At 37.9% G+C, this 22966-nt stretch overlaps 1 protein-coding gene across 3 annotated transcripts in view; it reads right to left on the bottom strand.

The window, feature by feature from the left end:
* pcdh17 (protocadherin 17) overlaps window positions 1–22966 on the bottom strand; it is an 80332-nt gene that overhangs the window by 33843 nt on the left and 23523 nt on the right. For 2 of the 3 annotated variants that reach the window (XM_056248652.1, XM_056248653.1), the window contains exons 3-4: window positions 13807–13865; window positions 13503–13675 (exon numbers count right to left, since the gene is read on the bottom strand). In XM_056248652.1, coding sequence (XP_056104627.1) covers window positions 13503–13675; window positions 13807–13865 — 232 coding nt within the window. The remainder of the gene's footprint in view (window positions 1–13502; window positions 13676–13806; window positions 13866–22966) is intronic. The other variant, XM_056248654.1, reaches the window with a different exon arrangement.

The raw sequence follows: 22966 nt of genomic DNA, 5'->3' as shown, positions 1-22966 counted from the left end.
GCAAAAGTTCGAATAAAACCCGACTTTAGAAAAATGCATAGGGCCACTCGGCGTGGTCTGCCAAAACACTTAATTATAAACTTCAATATTTCATTCAAAATAATCTCAACACGCTTTGTAAAATTTTGAAAAGCCGTGCATGCATTAAGGCCACTTGAACTAATGAACAACTGAAACGCTGGTTTTGATTTTATTGTTTGTCGTTGTTTAAACGTGCTTGTTGCATATCTCTATTTTATATTTGATATGGTCTATTGGTGAAGTAGCCTATAGCATTGATTACTGTGGAGGGAGGGGTGTGGGGATTCAAATAATTCAGCAGAAGCAGGGATGTTTAGACCAGAAGGAAATCCCCGTCCCCTCTGGCAAATCACACTTTACTTAAAACCATGTTTTTAAAAACTCTAGGTTGTAGGGAATCAAAATAATAATAATAATAATAGGCCTAATAAAAAAAAAAAATATATATATAGGCTATATATGTAAAATTACTTTTTTTACAGAACTGCTTTTGAAATTACGATTGGTAGCCTCGTACGATTGGTACAGATGCAACGTCGTTGTGTTCGATACTATTGTTCCTAGTGTAAAATGGAAATGCATGGTAATTTTATTTTATAAATATAACCAAAAAACTGTATGGCGTAACAGAGTTTTAGAGCTAGACAAATCTCTCTGCATTAATAAATATAAAATTTGCAGTAGACCATGTTTGATCGGGATTTGAACCCGTGTCATCTTGATGATGAACCGTAAGTTCTACCGCTCGGCTATTAATTTCCTCACTGAGAAATGCCCAAATGCTTGTTTCTCACATGAGCGAGAAAACGTTTTGTCGTTAGCCTGTGTGAGTGTAGGCCTACTTTAGCCTACCTACATGAATAAAAGTAGACCTTTTACAGTTTTAAAAGATGATATCTTATCTGTATGACCAACAATTACGCAGTAAGTTCTTTTAGCTGTTATGAGAAAAATAAATCCAAATGAACGCGCCGCCGCGTTTGTCAAACTCTAATTCAACATGCCAGAATAAAGCCAGATTTTAGAATAATGCATGGCCACTCGGCGTGGTGTGCCAAAATACCCTAATTATAAACTTCAATATTTCATTCAAAACCATCTCAAAACGCTTTGTGACATTTTAAAAAGCCTGTATTAAGGCCACTGGAACCAGGATCGTAACTGAAACGCGCTGCATGTCTCAATACAGGAGCGCTGGTTCAGATTGTATTGTTTGTTGTTTAAACGTGCATGTTGCATATTTAAAAATATTTGTTTAAAAATAAATGTTTGTTGTAGGCTTATTTGTAAATTACCATAACTTGTAGAATTTCATCCTTACTGTTGTTAATTGACATTAGCCCCACTTACGTTTTGATAAATGTCCCTTTGCGCCACCTGGCGGTCATTTCGCGAGCGACTTTGAAATGCGACTGGTTTATTTTTATTGTATTGGTCTACTTTAAAAAATAATACTTTATAAGACATTTATGGGAAAAGACTATTTTCTTTTCAAGATGTTTCCAACTGTAACTTTGAACCAATTCTGTAGAATGGCCCATATAGCATTTGACCAGGATTTGTTTCCAGGTATGACTAAAAATGTGCTTCTGGCTTTCATTTATATTTTGATTGTTTGTATATATATATATATATGTGTGTGTTTGTGTGTGTGTGTGTGTGTGTGTGTATATATATATATATATATATATACACATGTAGGTTATATATATATACAAGAAAGAATGCAATGACAAAATATATATATATATATATATATATACATGTAGGCTATATATATATATACAAGAAAGAATGCAATGACAATATATATATATATATATATATATATATATATATTGTCCTTACATTCTTTCTTGTGTGACACCCCTGAATGAAAGGCTCATTATTATGCAGGGTCACTGTCTGAGAACCACTTAATTATTCATGATAGGGGTTGGGCCGTTCCGCCCATCCGCATATTGCCTTGGCAAACAAAAAAATGTTTTTCACAATTTAAAACAATCTATTGTTTTATGTGAATGATTAGGAAGGATGATTTTCAGATCATTTTGAAGCAAAAACTCTAGGCAACAACGTACATTAGTCAAAAGTCTTGTGGACTCATATTTAGTATGTTTTTTGTGTCCTTATTTCAAAAACTTTATTTTTTAGTTTTTTCAATAACCACGCATAAACAATATTCTCTCAAAAATACAAACATGTACATACATGTTGCTCACACATTATGGTAGACCTGTTTGTGCTAAATAGAGTTTAATTTCACCTGTGCCATTAATATGTTTATAAGCAACTGAAAAAAGCACAAATGTCAGAGCATGTCAAAACATCCAAAGGGCCCCAAAAACACTCTGGTCCCCAGAGGGTTCTTAACCTCATGTCTGCAATGCTTGTTACCACACAAATACACTCACAATGGAACAAATTGAAACTTTGTGTATTAAGAGTGAAAGCTAATCCCTTAAATCTCTATAATAAAGGAAACAAAATCCTAAGCTCCTGATATTGCCCTTAAAAAAGATTTGCAGCCTTTCCGTAGGATTGCGCTAGCTTAGTGGACTAAATTGCTTTAAGTGTGTGCGTTTGAGCCCGGGGAGTGTGAACGAGTGAGGTGAGGACACAAAACTACAACAACAACAAGAGTGATACATGAATGATAAGACTCACGCTACTCCAGATTGCTCAGGCTTCTAATTTCCCTCTCCAAATGTTTCTTCTGACATGTGCATGCATCAATTGGGTCGTGCTTATTCAGTTAGAGAACAAAGGCTGTTGCAGGAGAGGGACTATTAATGAGGACGGAAAAAAAAAACACATCGATTTCGGGGTGATGAAATAATTATCTGAAACATCAACAAAAGGCTGCCATCTGACACAAGAGTTTTACACTTCCAGTGCAAAAGAGCAGAGTTTTACAGAAATTAAGCTCCTTTCATGAATAAGAACAGTTCACTTCCTCACTCGATTCTATTGACACTGCTGAATTGAAACATTCCTGAGACATCATTTTTGATCAATAGAATTGAGATGCAAGCCATTAAACATCAATTAATCACATTTACCAGACAGATGTGATATAGAAATATGAACCAACAATCTCCCATATGGTACCTGTTTAGATCCTATGCGTACAAACACGTTAATTAGAGTTCTCCGCCGAGGCTAGCCGTACCAGCTGTTGTTCTTAACGGCAATACCGTTTTTCAAACGAGGACGTCACTTAAGTGCTGGACATTTTGTCTTTAAAAATAAGGCCTAATATATTCTGAAAAAAAAAATAAAACGTAATAGTTGTCAAGTTTAAAGTCAAAAGATGATGAAGATGAAGGCATGTTAAAAGTTTCAAAATATTAAGAAGGTTTATTAACAAAAACAACTCGAGTGCATAGCAAATACTTAACAAAACTTAAATACTCAATTATAATGAACTCAATAATGATCAGCTGTGGTAATTAAACGGACATCCAGGCAACAGATGACGGACGGCATAGGAAACAGGAAACAGGTGATAAACAAACTAAAAGTCCATGAAAGTGAAACTGAACATATATTCAGTAATATTATCGATTTTACAACTTTTACAACAAAATATGAACATAACTGAGCTGGATGATAACACTATTGTATTCTGTAGAGCTGCTTTCTAACTTAATCAAATTTGTTTCGTAATTGACAAATTCAGCCGAACTGAATTGAATCAACTTTGAATAGACCCGAGCTGAATATCGACACCATTGTCTTGTTAGAGCTTAAGTTAGATTCATGTTTTTTCTAATATTTGATATTTGCATCATTGATTCTGTTGATTTTCTGTGTATGAAGCTGCTTTGAAACAATCTGTATTGTATAAACTGCCATAGAAATAAAAGTGACCCACAATGTATTTTGAATTATATGTTTTAGAGTTGGCATAAAATGACCAGATTTGTAACGCAGACATATATCTCCATTGGAAAGCATAGCATCCAGTATGTTAAATGTTTAGATAAGTCTCTTAATAGCATGAATATTACTTTGATGGCCCCTGAAAACAGCAGTGGCCCCAGAAGCTCTGTAGAAGTGAATGAATATGGTGTCTTATTGGGTTTGAGAGAGCAACAAATCTCCAGCTTTATTCTGCCATTGAACAATGCTGTCCGAGACCTGCTACCATTGTTTAAGTCGCCAGAGTCATTGCTTAGCCCCTGGTAATTGCATTGCTGGCGATTTGTAATCGTTATGAGGGAAAAGCCGCTGTTCCCCACGGGACCCGGCAGGTCAGCTGCTTTCATGCTCACGCAGTCACAGGCTATATATCTGCTATACGGCCGATCTGGTGCTCGCGTGCCTGCGAGACGTTTTTTAACCCATATCTCTCGCCCCCACACGTTTCTGGAAACATGACTCACGAAAACAGATGATCCGTTTTGATGCATGTTCTGATCAAAATCTCATTTGCACAAAGTTCATTTACAAGTTTTAAGAAATACAGCAAAGAAAGTGATTAACTATTCGGTGATTTTGACTGATGAATCACCGCACCACTGCTGAGAGGTATCAAAAAAATGAACAAAATAAATCAGAAGAGATTTGCTGACCCTTTAATTTGTCTACGTTTTTTCTCTCGACTACAAATCAATTACATTATTGCGACACGTCTGTTGTTGTCGGAATTGATAGAGAACAAATTCGAGAGCTTATATGGCTAAATCAGATGTGCGGTGACAGCTCTACCTCAAAAAAAAAAAAAGATACGAAACTTGTCAAACATGAAAAATAAACTGACGTCTAAAACTGTAAGATTTATGTGATATTAATGCATATTTGAGTCCCTTTAAAGCGAGACAATGACAGTGATTACTCTTACTGACAGTCGACTCACGAAAGCATTGATGACAGAGCTGAGTCTATTCCTGTGAAACTCAAATATAGCCCTGCTTCCAGAGTTTCTGCAATATAAACTTCAGTAAGATAAATTTTGGAGATTATGGAGTTGTGCAAGAGTGAAATTCATACAGAACTGCTTTACAAAAAGGAAAGGATCCGTGAACATTTAGGAAGTAGGATGTGGATCAATTTTAAGGTTAGGGTTGAAGCTTGAGCAACATTATCAACCAAAATATTATATTATCAATATATCAGTTCCCTCTGGTTTTAAGGGCATTTATGGTCAATGTTGTTTTTGCTCACTGTTTTGGCTAATTGAAATAAATCTAATATACAGTAGTGGGCAAAAAATAATGTTTTTTAATGATCCTACAAGGTCGATTGAACCATCAAAATATGAAGAAAATATTTTTTTTTATTTTTAACTCTTTCCACGCCATCAGTTTTTCTTCTTTTTTCTTTTTGTTGCCAGCCACCGCAAGCATTTTTTGATCATTTTCATAAAATGTTCATGGCCCACTGAATATATTGTTGTATGGATATCTGAACATGCAATGTTTCAAAAGAAAGAACAGACCCTCTGCTTTAAAAAAAAAAAAAAAAAAAAAAAAAACCTTTTTATTCTAGCTTCATGCATTCTTTTTTAATCAACATTTGAATGTGGGTAAGTTTCATAAAAAAAGAGCAACATTTTGAGCAAAATGTCAAAGAGTACGCCTGGATCGGATTCAGAATGATGATCAAAACACAGATGGAGTAGATCGAGTCCATCAACATCCCCAAAGCTTCACAGACCTATAGCTCGTCCTGGGTCGACATTTCATTCAGTAACATTAGGCAGTTTTGATTTATATGCTGTTTAATGTTGATGATCGTGGTATTTTACATATGCATATGATTACACATAGGATCGCTTGTTTATGCTTCTTCTTCACATGTGTTTTTTGTTTAGGAGATTCGGGACTCTTTCAGAAGATGTGTCATAGCGCCCCCAACCATATAACAGTGGAAAAACGGAATGCCGAAACTATTAAAACTAGTGAGTGAAGGTTAACAACTGCAGTATTAATACAACCTTTAAAAGTTGCACATTTTCTCCACAAGCCAATGCTTTCATGAGTAGACATTTGAATCACCACAAACAGTGTGTGTGTGTGTGTGTGTGCGCGTGTGTGTACTTCAGCTCTACCGTCTTAAAAAAAACAGCCTGATGTCTTGTGGCAGTCATTTACACACATTCTTTATCTGTATTACACAGACTTGCTTTTCTTGGCAGAAAAGAAAGAATAAAACAGACGTGGAACTTAAGGAAAAGAGGTGAATGAAGAGTCCTGAAAAGAATTGACAAGAAGAAAGCCAAGAGTTATATATTCCATTGAGAGTGTGTATGAATAGCCCTGGAGAAGTGTGGAGCCATTTCAAACACGGCGTCATCGTCTAAAAACATCTGCATTATATGGGTATAAAAAATGAATGACAGGAAATGACCTTTTTTTTATGGAAAAAGGAGCAAAAAACATTCAAATCTGTCAATATGGATTCAAATAATGCCTGAGTGCCAGGAAGAGGAGGTTACCTAGGCAACAAGTGGGAAAAGGGCATCCGTTAGAATGTCATTAATTAACTGATTTTGCTCTTTTGAAGTGGATGTGTTTAAGGATCACAAAGAGGCATATGCACAAAAAAATATATCAATCTCTTTAGGTATGTATTCAGAGTGCTACTCGTTTCTTGATTTATTTCCTAACTGAAGAAATATCATCTCAGCCCCTTTATCGCACACCACACGAACTTGGCGTACCCATTTTTCTGTGCTTTCCGTTGAAGCGTTTGATGCCATGTACAAAACAGGTGCGAGAAACTAGTGCACTGGTCTTAAAGACAACGTGACATTATATTCGAAATAAACATCCTTGATCTTAATGTGCGCGAATCATCAGTGCATATTCTGGAGGAAAATGTAATAACCTTTTCTGCTTTTGAAAAACTCTTCTCTGCTAATGCAAACACACCTGAGTAGGCAGGGAAAAATAATGTAAATTAATAATATCATAGCTTAATGAGTCTGATTCAACCACATCCCAGTGGATAACATTATGTCCACTGAATTCTTTCACTCATATTACAACATTAGGCACACCAGGTTTGATGCCAATGAAATTTTCAGTTAATAACATATTTCACAATGATTTGATATTTGAGTGAACTTTTCCAAGATACATGCTTTATGAATGCCGATTGACGTTGTCTTTAAACACATGCGTGTTCGAGCACCTGTTTCATTAACGAAGGCCCTGCTGAATGACTCATGTATTGATGAACGAATCACGTTTCTGGCAGAGAAGTTAAACAAGGCTTGTAGAATCAGGATCTTAATCAATATGTCTGATCAGACCTTTCGCTGTGTGGTGTTCTGACACATTTTGGAGTCTTGCTGGAGCATCTGTTGTTTCCCAGAGCTCTGCCTCCGCCCGACTATTCAGTTCAAAGCATTGCGGCGGCCACAGAGAATCAATCACCCGTCACTCTCAGGTAGTCTCAAAACTATAATGTGTGTGTGACCAAGCATCACAGCGCTTTGTTCCAATAGATAAAGTGGGTAAAAGAGATCTTGATTACTACGCCAAAAAAAAAGAGGGAAATGGGTGACTGGGTTTGTGTCTGGAGAAATCTATCCGTTAGCATTCTCATTCATCTTAATGGCAGGTGCTTGGCTTGCTTAGGTTTTTATTTTGAACCAATGCCATGTGACTAATCACTCTGAAGCCTTACAAAAGTAGGTGAGTTTGACTTGAAGCGTCGCTGCGCAGATCGATCGGTGTATGACATCAAAGTATCACGAGAGTGATTTGAAAGCCCTCTGCTCTCTAATCGCTTTCTCTGTACTTTGATGTTATACACCGGTCGATCTGCGCAGCGTCGCTTCAAGTCGAACACAGCTAGTGATATCACTATGGCTAAAAGAAAACACTTCTAATCCTCCATTATTGATTATTCTGTGCTGTGATGTCAAATCCAAAAGAAAAGGGAAAATAGAAACCCATGTCACGCTTTTAAGAGTACTCTCAAATCGATTAATCGTGATTAATCGCATCTGACATACAAGTTTGTCTTTATATAATATTAAATATTACTAGCAATATATGTTCCTTTTGCCACCATAATGGTATAGTTATAGCAGGGGTTAACTGGACCAGGGTTAGTATCATTAACTAAAAATAAAAAATAAAAAGCATTACTTTTTTAAAATAAAAAAAAAATGAAAAAGAAACTAGCTAGTTGCAACATTTTTCATTTCTGTTTAGTTTTTACTTGAAGTACTAAAATAATTGAACAATTAATAGAAACATATATGCACATATCTTAAAAAATAAATAAATAAAAATGACAAAAATACTTAAACTTTAACTGAAAATGAATATGGAAAATACATATATATATAAAAAAAAACGAATTTAAAATATCTATAGAAACTAATACTATACTAAAAAACCCTAACCCAAGCTAACCAGCAAGCAGACTGGAAGACACTGGTTCAATTATTTCAATAATTTCTTTTTCTATTTCAGTTTCTCCATCCTCTTCTCCTGTTTTGTTCCTTTAGACGAATAATCTGAAGCATTACAGTGGAAAAGAGGTGAGACAATTTGATTATCGCGCTCCAATCAAACACAATTAAGAGAGGTCATCTAGAACACTTACACAGCAATCTAATGGGACCTTTTCACGCACGCACACACACACATTATCGCAAGGTACACATCTTGGCACTTGCGTATAATGGCCTCGTTGTTCGTTACTCATATAATGTACATGCGTATCGGACCGTGTGATGGCCGCTGATGAACACATTCCAGGATTAGACCATGCTGCAGGCAAAACTTTACATCAATTAATCACCAATTAATACGAAAAATACTTTTCTGCTAAATTAATACACAGCTCCCAATTTAGAGAGCCTAATTAATCAATTTCACGACTGCACACGTGCCGGGCAACAAAAAAGAATGGAGGAAGGAAAAGAGGGGAGTGAAAGAAAACATACAGAAACAGAAATGAAAAAATAGTGCGTATTAATAAAAAAAAAAAAATGATAGCCACACCAATATTGAGTAAAAGAGTTTATAAATCACGTAAAAAAATAATTACCATCATGCATTCTAGAATTGCTTTATTTGCAAAGGATACTTAAATTTGGGCCAAAACAACATCTCAAACAGGGTTGCCGTTTTTAGAACAGCATTCCCATTGGGAACATGATGCCTTAAAACACTGTCTAGGTATAGGCAGCTCACTAGGTTTTGGAACAGAGCTTGTGTTTGTTCTAAGAACAACTTGGTTCTGATCCAATTAAGAGCAGAGAGAACGAGAGAGCGAGAGGAACATGGCAGATAAAACTAACTCTTCTCTACAGGGATCAAAACATGACACTAGATCCATGTGGGACTGCAGTTCTATTCACAATGCGTATGTCTTCCCTGTTATGATTTCTATGAATGTGTTTGCGCTAGAGGGTGAACATAATTAGAGTAGATGGCGAAAGAGAGAGAGAGAGAGAGAGAGAGAGAGAGAGAGAGAGAGAGAGAGAGAGAGAGAGAGAGAGAGAGAGAGAGAGAGAGAGAGAGAGAGAGGAAAATGAGTATTGTCTTCTACTACCCTCTGTTGTTTATGTCTGTGTGAACAGGGTCTGGTCTCTCTCTGCTCGACTGAATTATTACTTATGAAAAATCGCAAACACACACACACACACATATGGGCATTACGTTCTCACAACCCTGAAAAGTAGCTAGGGTGCATGTCTGAAAGGAAGTGAAAACACGCATGTGTGTATGAGTGCAATAATAAGAAAGACTCCGTCCAGCGATTAAGATCTAGTTCTGTTTCTCTATATTCAATTTTGCCCTTATGAATACACAATTTGCCATCAGCAATAACAGTTGTTGGTACAGCAGCTACTTAATATTCCAAGCATGTATGCGTATCTAGAAACACATCTAGAAATTGAATTCACAACGTACCTGAGGGGGTACTTAAAGTCAACATGAAATAGCATTTTACTTCTATAATGTGACGTATTTCACATTTAATGAGAAAAAAAAACATGTAGGATGGGACTTTTTTTTAATCAGGAATTGACTGAAAAGTGGGCATTCAATACCAGAATGAAGGCAACCTGAATGTCTGGCTATTGGTTAACATAAAACTCTTCCCTCTTGATGATATGATCCAAGAAGGAAAGTCTTTTCAGAGGCAGATCAACATGTGATTCCCTGCAGCCAACTCTAAATATTTCATTGGTCATCAATCACAGCGCTGATTGCCTACACTGCTGAAACAAATACTAACCTTTTGGTAGCACATTCTGATAGATAGCATTTCTGTTTGTCGTGATTGGATCCATCCATGATGTTTCTGAAGTGTGAACCGAATCCATGAAGTCTGAACTTTCTTGACAGGTGCAGCAGATAGTTTGTTACTCGTCTCACCCATACTTCTATCTATTCTTCACAACGTCAATTAGAATTAAACTATGAACTGTCTAAACTTGTGAAAGACAAATGAGCTCAGGTGTCTCATTAAAGGAATAGGAAGCTACTTGGTAAGTCTTTTTCACCCACAGTATTGATTGTTTTTAAGTTTTTAAAACAAATAATAATTTAATGATAATTATAAATATTATCTATAGTGTAATATGAGTCAAAACCAAGGAATGAGATATTAGAGAGGGTGATAAAGTAGGCAGAAAAAGAGAAGTTCCCATTTCCTAAATAATGCATCAAACCCAAACGGCTCCTCGTGTGCGCACACACACACAGACTGATATCCACTAATCATAACCTGCTGCCATAAACAGCTATAATACTCCACTGTTAAAGACACCACTAATACGCTGCATATGCAGTGAGACATAACGTTTACTACACAGCAATGTTGTTATAGCATACAGCAACTGTAAAATATCCATTTCAGAGGCTTTTAACACAGATTTAGAAGCTGGTGGTAGTGGAGACGGTCTAATGTTGGATGTGATAATGCTTACAAGAGGACACAGGGGATCTCTAGGCTAGCCTGGGTTTTCTCTAGACTGTCATGTGTCATTTCTGTGAGAGAGAGAGTTTAAAGTGTGCCTGTCTGAGAGAAGATACACCCAGCCCTCTGGAGATATCTGGAGATATATTGACAAAACAGACAGTCGTTCCCAATTAACTGTCTTGTAGCTTAATTATTGATTCCAATACTCAATAAAACAGAACAGAGTGAGGAAAGGAAGTAAAGTGAGTTTGGTCATCAAAAGTGACCCATTTGAGAGGATAACTAAGTATAAAAGTAGACAACATATTTAACTTAACGCAAACACAAAACAGTGAGTTACAGTTTGATTGCGATTTCGTACTAACGCTGCTCAGTGTCTATGTTTCATTGACTACAGCCTACATCTTTCCACGCAGAAAAACACCACCTGACACCACTTTTATATAAGAGTTCAATAAACACGGAACATGTTTTTCTTTCCAGGTTTTTCTCCGTCAATGGAAATAATCCGAATCAGTCAAAACGGAAACTGGTTGGCATCTCTGATCAAAGCACTCGAGTTTTGTTCCTAAATTAATCATCATTTTTTTAATGAATCGATTTGGTTTGAGTAAATGATTCACTAGAAGGTCAGCCACTTCGTTCCTGAATGAATCAGTGTTTGTGAGCGAAACGATTCGGTTTGAGTAAATGATTCAGTCGTTTCATTCCTGAATGAATCGTAGTTTTTAAGCAAATTGTTTTTAGTTGAGTAAATAATTCAACGATTTACTTATAGAAGATAGTCAGTTGTCTTGTGTCTGAATAAACCAACGTTTTTTTAACAAATTGGTTCAGTGAATGATTGACTCACTCAGACTTTCACTTGTCATCCGTTGTTATTGTAACATTGTAACATGCAGAAAGAGTCGACAACAACTACAAATAAGGATAAAACACATGCAGAAATCACTTTTGACTGTCAGGTTTTCATTGTTCATGGCTCAGGTTACTATAAAGCTTGTTAGACATGCGACTATTGTAGCTGCTGCTTTTGTCTTTTTGTGTGTGTAAATGAGTCACACTGTTAAACTAGCTAATTTCAGCCATTCTCCAACCCTTTCCCATGCACCATTAAATAACAACATTCTCAAAATATGAAACATATGGGCCTCTTTAATTGGCCAATTTCTCTTGCCAGTGCATTCAGTCTATTCCTGAATCCAACTGAAAACACACACACACACACACACACACACACACACACACACAAGCCAAATCAAGGCAGACAGGCTTGGCGTACTCGTCCGCTGCCTCGGCTCAGATAGCGGCAGATTCCCCTCTGTTCTATTGATTAATTGTGCCATTATATTTGATGTATTGCTTTCTGTGGCCCATTTATTCTCTTTCTTTCTCTCATGTTTTTTTTTTTCTTCCCTCAGATTGTCGTTTGTGGAATATGGCCCCAGTGTAATAGTCTTCAACATGGCCCAACAGACCTGGGTATAGATGAATAAAACCATCTTTACATGCTTCTTTCGCGAACAAGTGCAATGAAAAGGGAGTATGGGACTGCTTTCTTATCTGAAGTTATTGTTCTAACATGTCACGAGTAATTTGTCCTACCAAGAGAGAGCCGGAATAATTATTCATATTTAATAAGGTTGAGAATGTGACATGGCCTGCTGGATGATAAGTCATTTTCCATGTTCCATTATCAAAATTTTAAGGAAGCGCCTACCAGCGCCTAACCAGCACTCACTAAATGGAACGGCTAGAGTGGTTTGGCTTATAAAATCATAATGGGCCTGCCTGCTTTGATAAACTGAGAACGTGGCTGGAATACAAGAGAGAGAGAGGGGGGAGAGAGAGAGAGAGAGAGAGAGAGAGAGAGAGAGAGAGAGAGAGAGAGAGAGAGAGAGAGAGAGAGAGGAAGGGGGAGAGGGAGATATTGAAAGATGGAGGAAAGAGGACAAGGAAATAGGGAGTCTAAAGGATGGAAGATAGTTTGAAAAGCAAAAGAGAGCGAAAGAGTGGGAGCGAGAGATGAGCTGTTACGAAAATGAGACCGAGACAGCATGAAGATTCAACTGCGGTGAGGTCAGGAAACGAATAACCGATTGAGACCTCTAACTGAAAGCTTTCATTTCGATTGAGAAAGGGACATGCAGAGGAAAACAGCAAAGAGAAAGATTAAACTTTCCACAAATAAGAATAATAAATGAATGAATGAATGAATGAATTAAAGAATGAATTAATCATTATGGCTAATATCAATTCAACAGATTGTTAAAATTAGGATTTACTGTACATGTTATATATGATATTAATAGTTAGAAACACTCAAGAAGGCCTCCATGGTGGAACATTCACCATTGTATCTAAAATCGAATAGTTCCTATAAATCCATGGGACAAAAGTGTACTGCATTTGTGGAAAGTGCCAGGTGAAGACAACAAACACGCAAAGAATATCAGGAACGTCCAATAACAATGAGCGAATTTCAAAAAGAAACACTATAAGAATGAGCACAAGAAGAGAGACAGACTCTAAACAACTCAATCTTTGGCTCTAAATGAAGTTCCTAATGTTGAAGGACTCACCCTGCTCAAGTGGTTGAGGCTTGAGGCCAGTGGCCTTCATCTTGAGCGCTTCCTTAGCGGACATGTCACAGCAGGAGCCTTTATTAGTGTCCTGATCACTGTCCGCTTGGTCGCTGTCCCCATGCCCGCTGTCTCTGAGACTGGCTCGCTCTGGATCTTTGAACGTGGAGCTGCTAAAAAAAGTCCAAAAAACAAGACGGGAATGATCAAACGGGCATGGGTTTTTAGTTCTAATCTAAAGAACATTCATGAGCAGACGAGTTCAAGACAAATAAAGCTGAGAAAACTGTTAAACAGGCCTTACCTTTGAACAAACTGCTGCCTGTTACCCATGTAATTGGGCTCAGCAGGAAAATTGTCTGTCTGTGAAGGAAAAAGGAAAAGAGTTTACGTCTTGCACGACACTGAAATGTGTCCTGGTGTGCAACTGAATCTCCTGGTGAAAGAGATTGATTAATTATTCATAAAATGGGGTGGGAGAGAAGGAGAAAAAGAGGGGGGCTTTAATCCTTAGATTTGTGCATTTTAATTAGTCAAGGAAACATGCTAATTAAACATCCAAAACACTCAATTGCACATTTGTGAACTTAATGACCTGTTAGATACAAATAAGAGTGGAGGAGCAAGGCAGAAAATGGAATGAAGAGGAGGGAGTTTGTTAGTATGAGAAAATGAGAGGATGGGTTGTTAAAGGCTCTGCGCACTCACCCACACATGCAAAACCTTCTTTATTCATCTGAGAACTTCCATTCACAACTACTATTCTTAATAGAAGCTAATTGTATTCACTTTTTAGAGTGACTACATATAAAATAAAGAACTAAACAGGATTGCAGTGATGTGATTTGATCTGCCAGCATCTTAATGCTCATTAATGTCTTGCTGAGAGTTTATTTTATTGCATCATGCTTTATTTTTGATCTTCTGTGTGTATTAATGCTTTGTTAATACTTCATGACTTTTTTCTTTATGTGTGAATGTCAATAAACATGACTGGGTCATATTTAATCCAAATCTCCAAATCCAAAAAATAATAAATTATATATATATATATATATTTAATTTATTATAGATTTTTGTGTACAGCTTTCTGGAGATTCATGCTTACTCTTACTTCAGCTGAGAAGATATTTCATAATCTATCATCATTATGTGAAAAAAGAGAACGTCTCAAAGTCTACCAATCAGTTCTGCCACACAAAGACAAAGCTGAGTAATAAAAAGAAGCGCTTTATTGAGTAAACTGCACCAGTTTGCCGTTCTTTACAGAGTTATATCCATTCGCATCTCCCTCTCTTCAATGGCCGACGACGACCGAAAAAACAATCCCTCCCTGATCTCTCTTCTATAGGTTTCAATTACTCAACTCAATGTTACATCAATGTTGCCACAACGTGTTTGCGCAGTAACTCAGAGTCAATACGGAGTGGAACGGAAGAGAATCTGGACTCAGCTGTGGTCCAGACAATATTGACATGGCTAAACACGAGACCGAGAGAGACTAATGCACTGGTTTATTTCTCCTCTCCCTCCCGTCCACCCCCCCTCTCTCTCTTCACCATCATAAAACCTCTCAGACATCTTGATGGTACAGTAATGCAGTGCTGGAATATTCTTTATTACTAACATACGCTTTTATGCCTGACATTACCACATCTACTCGGTGTATAAAACTGTATTCGCACCTGTTGATTTCAAAGACATTTGAAAGAAAGGAAAAAATCCATGCAAACAGATCTTAGACTTTTACATAAAAAAGATCTGCTATATAATCAAAGTGCGATAGCAATGTTTATCTTTTCAATTGTCTTTTTTCGCTTCTGAAACCTTACGCCATAATACAATGTCTATTTGCAGGAGAGAGATATAATATTTTTCTTCAACGCACTGTTGGACTTCAAAAGGAGATATTTGAATGGTACCCGATGTCACTGACGGCTGAAACGATGAAACGAGACGGCAAAGCCACAGCAGGAGGGGATTGTGGGATTGTGTGAAAGGTCACGTAGGCCTCTCTGTACCCTCGTGACCTTTATGGAGCTTTGTTGAGACTCTCTATCGCAGTACGGAGCGCGTCTTTCAACTCCAGTCATGGATAAAAAGCACAGATGCACAAGCTGAATCAAAGGCTAAATCAGCGATTGGAATGCTTTGCAGCTATAGTTGTAATTGCCTTTTGAAAATTCAAAGCGAACTTTGGTTCATTTTGACTTCTTTAACTTTATTTCCCGAGGAAAAAACGCACCTTTTCAGGGGTTAGGGGACAAACAGACCTTTTGCACAGCGTTGATGCATAGCTGTGCTATTTCAAGGTAAAAGAAGAGTGAATTCAGTGTTAGACAGTACATTCAAATAGCCCTACATCCATTTTCCCAGAATGCAAAAATCAGCAATTACAAAAGATAAGTTAAAAAAGGCACTATCTATTAATGAAATATTCGCAGGGGTGCCAGGACGGAGGATGATGGCTCATTTTGATAGCAGCGCCAGTGTGCCCTTGGCAGCGACAGGAATCACAGCAATACGACCTACACACGTCTGCGTTTTAAAAGGTTGATAAGAGCACTTTCAGAGGAAGTGTTTTACAACATCCTGCCTGTGTGCAAACTGCCCCTGGAGAAAATCTCTGAGCGAGAGAACGAAGAGGATAGTGCCGGTCTCAATCGAGATTCATGAGGCTTTTCCTGAGATTGCGCAAGCTGTGTCCGCTGGCCATGGCAGCTCTGGGTCACGCACGGCTCCATGCGGCCTGCTTATTTATATTTTCTTCCATTACCATGTGTCTTTCGCAAAAACTTCATCAGAAGCATCCAACTTCATCAGAAAATATCCACAATCATGAAAAAAAACCGCAACACAGTCTTGCAGGCTGGCAGCCAACGTCGCCTGTTCGTTCCAACAGTGTTGCTGTGAGCCGCTATAAATAAACACTTTGTATCAACAACTAAACGCTAATAAAAAGTACATTACAGTAGTACAGATCACACATTCTCCAGCCAATTAACACATACTCATTTTTACAACTTCAGGTCCTGGCTTTAATGAGACACGGAGGTGTATGGCATCAGGTAACTGCGTTTCTGCTATGTTCATATCCAGACCAGCTGTTACATGCAACAGGCTAGCAGACAGCTAATGACTAACACTATTTATCACTGTTACTAAACTTACACTTGTTTTAATTGAGTGTTTAACTCCCAAATGAGGGCACTGGACCATCATTTGCAGTAATGCAGCAAACAAGTATTAACAACAGTATTAGCTTCCATCTGCATGGTTTCGACTGGAGCCATTAGCAAAACACTCTAGACTTTCCATGACTGATTTCTAGATTTTTCTTTGTTTTGTAAGTGATTCAGCATGTTTTCTAACTTGTACCATTCTTTTATCTTTATCAGACTTTTCAAAGTTGCCAGATGCTTCTTTATTAATAGAGACAAACGCTAACGGCTAATACAATTTTTTCAAAGAAAACATCACTGCTTGTACGTTAACTGAATGTTTATACAAACTATCACCAATATTTGCAAATTGGTGCTTGTGTACAGGAAAACCTAAGTTTAGTTATTTAATAAAACAATGATGCTAACACACACACACCTGATTGCTGATCATTCATGGCCTATAGAGGGCACAACAGGATAAGAAATCTTTGAAGTCCACTTTTACGCTCCGTTTCAGTTAAAATAACAAATAAATGCACACTCAGAGAGCGCTCCACAGTATATGTTTGATCCAACGCATTCTCATCCTTTGGCGTCAAATAGGTGACGCCATATGACATTTCGTCGAAATCTTACGCACATGGCATCCTTTAGCGTCAATATAACACGCACTGTTATGGGTAGGTTTAGGTCTGGGGTAGGGTACGGTTATGACGCCTTGGGATCTGCTTCTCATATTCACGCTAAACGATGCGATGTGCGTCGGATTTAGACGCGCGTCACCTGCATGACGCCTTGGGTTCTGCGTCTCATATTGATGCTAAAGGATGCCATGTGCGTAAGATTTCAACGAAATGTCGAAAGCGTCACATGTATGACGCCAAAGGATGAGAACGGGCTGGTTTGATCATACCATCTGGATGCTCAAAATTTATTGAGTGAAGGCACATTTTACACAGTTTATTGTACAGGTAAGTTAATCGCTGTTCTAAACTGCTGCTACACACACAGACACACACACACACAGAGACAATAGCGTGCATATCACATGAAGATCGCTGTGCACAAGGCAACTCGCGTTCGAGTCTCAGCTCGAGGTTCTGGCTTATTTGTTCATCGATGACGTCATCAGCGACTGGTCGACATCGACTAACATCACATAAATGTCGACTTTAAAAAATCTGAAGTCGTTCAACCCCTAGTATATATATATATATATAATACAAAAAATAATACAATTATATACATTTTAGTAATTATTTATTTAGTAATAATGTAAAATAATGATAATTTATAAATACTAATAAAAATGTATATGAATTAAATTGCGTGATCCCCAAATCTCCCCAAAGGAGGTTTTGTAAGACTTTTAAACATAAACTCCCCAAACAACAGGTAAGCAAACCCGTGCTCACAATCACACAGTACTCATCACAAGCTCTAAAGTTTCCTTAAGCTCCCAGTCTGAAGCGGAGCAACAAAACGAAAGGAACTTTGTCTAAGGGAGTGTGTGGGAGAAAAACAGACTCTCTCAAGAGAGAGGCAGAAAATGGCTCATCTATTTCAAGGAATCCTCACTACACTCTCTTGAGTGTTTTCACGGTGACCAGCCAGATGCCTCCTTTCAATAGAGACAAATGAACAAAAGACAGGAAAACCTGTGTGTGTGTGTGTGTGTATGTGTTCATTAGCGTGTTTACGAGACAAAAAGGGAATGAAATATAGAGGCATGGTAAGCGATAGGTATTGAGGTAGGGGGGAGATGTCATGAGGGAAAGGAAGGGATGCTTATGCAGCATATATGCCCATCTGCCTTTCGAACGTCATTGGAGCTCTCCGGCTTGTGAAATACATCTGGGTATTTCGCCGTGCCAGATATGTGCCCTCTGCTGTCTGACAATACAAACACGACTCAGAGAAGAGCATGTGTGCATTACGTTCAATTCAACCTTGTAAGTCTGCCAAGTGGACAAATATATATATAGTTTACTGACAAACTCGTCACTTTGTGGGATGGTGGCTATATTTAGCATACAGACAAGCATTCAGTCGTGTACAATTACAATTTAATGTATATGTAAAAGTTTACACTGGATCATAGCAAAGTAAAATTAAGGCTGTTCGCACTTTGTTTAAAGCAACACCAAGGAACTTTTCCTCTGCGGTCGCCCTACAGGTTGGAAGCGGAATTGTCCATTACCGCTGTCGTAAATAATTTAGCCTACCGCAGCCTACTGTCGCACGCGCACGCTCGCTGTTTATCCAGCACCGGCTTTGGAATCAACAATGGCCACAGACAATTTGAGGAAGTGGTGGGGGAAGTGACGTATGCCGTAAAGCAGTCGAATTTTGTAGTTCTTTTTGTGCTCCGGTTACTACTCGAAACCCGAAGTTAGATAGCGCAAGTAAAAGCGATACAGACCACGTCAGGCTATGGCAGACATGTCATTTAACCTATTGTAAGTCGATGTACCATCACAAGGGTCTTGGAAATATATTATGAAGGTTGAAAAACTACATAGTGTTACTTTAAAACAGACTTTTTAGTTGTTTCTGTTTTTTCATCATCAATGTCACTACCACAATAAGGATTAGTGACCACCATTTACTAGCGTTTTTGTGCAACGCTGAAATAATTAATATATAAAATAATGAAATACAATCAAATGAAATAAAAAAGTTTTATTCTCTCATTATTTTAACTTTATTCTCAAAATTGTATTACTTTTATTTCGTAATGTTATGACAAGTAGCTATGGGAAATGCATTATACTATGGGAAATGGGACCAAAAATGAACGTCAAATGTAGCTCACATCCATAATTTAGATTTATTTATATCTCCACATTAACTGTACCCCAGAAGAAAACTTTCACAGCAACTAAACAAACCAAACTCTGACTGCAAACAGACTGGGGTCCAATAGCTCCCTAATTGAGTGTAAAACAACCATCTGACATGACGGGCTATCGAGAATCAAAGGTTTCAAGGGCAAACAAGCCGCTTTTTGCGTCTGTTTGTTTGGCTGTTTGAACACCAAGCCCCTGGGTGGAATCGCATTTGCGAAATGTACACAATAAAGCTTCATAAACAAAGAGCGATCGATGTTTACAACTACATAACAAACAAGAGCAGGACAAGTTACCCCTGCCCTGTGCGTGCCGAGCCGACTCAAATGAATAACAGAATAATCGGACTCTCAAGCGATGCATTCATTATAGGGGCAGAGACAAAGAATGGCCTACTCAATGGCACGAGCATTGATTAGGTCATTTCTCTGGTGCATTACCAAGTGATCAAATTCAATTAGCCGGTCATGTTTGCCTGTGGTTACTGAGCCTATCTATCGTCTAGCCTTAACGAACCAAATGCCATTTCCTGCTCCCGCTCTCCCCAGTTAAAAGTTTTGAAAAATTAATTGCTTCCTTTGAAATTAACACCACATGACTCTAGACGTTTGTGGTCAGAGTTATATTCATCGAGATTAATAACGGGGAGCTCAACAGACACCGCAGGTCATCCGTTTTTATCTAAGCCTGGATTTGACAGGAACCTTTTAAATATAATAGCCACGACACACCGCTTTCTGTTGTTTAAGGGTTTAAATCGCCATTAATGCTAAAGTCTAATCTGTGTCCCAAATGTCCACTTATGAGTGGATGTCATTGTCCTAAAACGGTCCCAGACAGGTGCATAACAATCATTGTGACTATCCACTTTACTTTTAAAAATATCTAAACTTTTTTTTCTCATGATTGGTTTGGTCTCAATACAAAGACAAAAAATGCAGCCGGACACAAAACAGAAATCTGTCAGCATTTATTCACTCTCATTTCATTTTTAAACCTGTATGACTTTCATTCTTCTGTGGACCACAAAGAAGATATTTTGGAGACTGTTTTTATACATCTGATCTTCAAAGAATTTTTTTTTATCCATACAATAAAAAAACAATGGGGTCGAAAACAACACTGGACCCTTCTGTCGTTTATTGTGGACAAAAAAAAAAAAAAACATATTCCAAAATATTATCTTTTGGTTTCCACAAAAGAAAGTAAATCGCACAGGTTTGGAACAACATAAGGGTGGGAGGGTTGTGTTGGACAATTGTCATGTGACTTACTTAATATTCATAAGAAAAGCTAATAATTATTATATTATGTCTCCCCTCACACGCTTTTCTGATCCTACAGCCTTTTGGAATAAAACCTATTTTAATGCATGAACAAGAACACTGGGCAAATTAGGCTAAAATCTGCATTACATTTTTTCATGTCTGTTCTTTTGTGTTTTTAATACATGAAATCCTTTCTGAGAGCACTTACAGCGATTTTCAATTCCAGCGGTCGTCATAACTACAGATCAAGCGATCTGAGCCACAAAAGAAGCCCTTATACATATGTGAGCCAGACAGTGTATCTCAGAGGCAATAACCACATCTAGTCACCATTTCTTTTCACAAATCCCGATTTCAAAAATGAAGAGAGGGAGATTACAGTAATCCCGGGTGGGATTATAAGTGCTTCGGGGCAGACCTGCTTCTATCTCCCAACCGCCTGTGTCCGGCTGACATGGATGCAGTCAGTGGCAACTGTCATACAGACCAGATAAGACCCAATTTTCTCTCGGGAAAATGCAGAACATAATCCCATAACTAAGTATGTTAACAGGAAAGATGGCAGCTGTCCTTTTCTAGTACGAGTATGAGTACACTGGGGGGGAGAAAAAGATCATTCACATTTCAAAACTTTCGCTTTGCTTTATTGAACCCTCTCAGGTTTGTTGAGTGAGAAACAAAAGGCTTTCTGACATTCAACTCGTCCTTACAGCTCTGGTCGTTGTTCTTAAAAACAAGCGAAGTGGAAAATACATTTCTTAAGCTCATTATGAGATATAAAAAGGCTCTTGCAGTGTCATTTTTCATGCTCAGACTCTCTAGGAAACTTAGGATACAATGGTGAGACCTGAGGCAGACGTCAGGGATAGAGGGACAGAGTGAGAACGAAATCTTGAGAGAGAGAGAGAGAGAGAGAGAGAGAGAGAGAGAGAGAGAGAGAGAGAGAGAGAGAGGTGGCTTGGCTTTCTAGTTAAGCACATTAGAGGTGTGATACAAGGGATAACCTCTCTGAGTCGAAACATGGTGGATGGTTTAACCATTCAGAGGCTTTAGGGAGCAAGAGTGTTGGGGGTTATTGTAGGTAACAGGTGGCTTTTCCAGTTAACAAAAATATCTATATGAACTATTCCAATATATAATGTGTTTATAAACGGTTTTGTGCCACCTCATGCTAAACAATATGAAAAAAATATAATACACATAAAATTATCATTTTTTGAAAAATTAAACATATTTTCTTCTTTTTCATATTTATATTTGTATCATAAAATGTGTGTAATATATATAATCCTGCACAAAACTAATTTGTTTACATATATATATATATATATGTGTGTGTGTGTGTGTGTGTGTCACATATATATAGGAGGAGTAAATGAAACTGAGGGAAAGAGGGCAATAGATGGTGAATTTAAATCTGATTAATTCTTTTCAAAGATATGAAATTGTGTGAGGGGGGGAAATCCTACTCAAACGAATTTGTTCAAAGATGTGCACCTCTTGTTCCTGTATTATTCCCTTTCAAGTAGTGAGCCCTGCGGTTCGGCCGAAATGTGCCCAGCTTAACAACCTCACTTCCCACGTTGCACTGCATGTATTACTTGTGCAGAAATCTCCCACATAATTTGATTTCATTTGGATGAAGTGTGCGGGACTAATTAGAATTTCAAAAAGGTGTTACATGGAAGAGAACCCCGGATGAGACGGTTAACATCAAACAGCGTGACAGTTAATCCTTATTTGAACCCTGTAGTTCAGAAGAAAAGCTCAGCGCATGGTTTCTACAAACGCAAACATGATACTTGAGATAATGTAGGTATATTAGAAATAGAAACGTCCACAAATGGACCGTGCACTAATTAAGAGTGGTTATGGGTTTATGACACCATTTCTTGAACGCGTTTCTTAAGCGGAAGGGTGTTAAAGTTTCCGCTGGGGGCTTTGAGAGTCGAGGTACTGCTTTGGAAATGTCAAGCACACTTCTGCTTCAGTGAACGTGAAGACAAACAAACACGTGCAATCTACTCTCTCTATTATTGGATAAGGTCACCCGTTGGGTTCACGGCTGGAGCAGTGCCGTCAGGGGTTGGTCAGAGTGCAGGGTGTCTCGAATCGGCACGACTTCATGCTGAGGTTACAGAGCTATGGCACATGTTCCTCTGTAACGAAATGCAGCGGCGTGT

This window comes from Rhinichthys klamathensis, unplaced genomic scaffold (genome assembly GCF_029890125.1).
Source record: "Rhinichthys klamathensis goyatoka isolate OS25496 unplaced genomic scaffold, OSU_Roscu_1.1 h1tg000056l_1, whole genome shotgun sequence".
NCBI lineage: Eukaryota > Metazoa > Chordata > Actinopteri > Cypriniformes > Leuciscidae > Rhinichthys > Rhinichthys klamathensis.
This window is presented reverse-complemented; position numbering and strand designations above follow the sequence as displayed.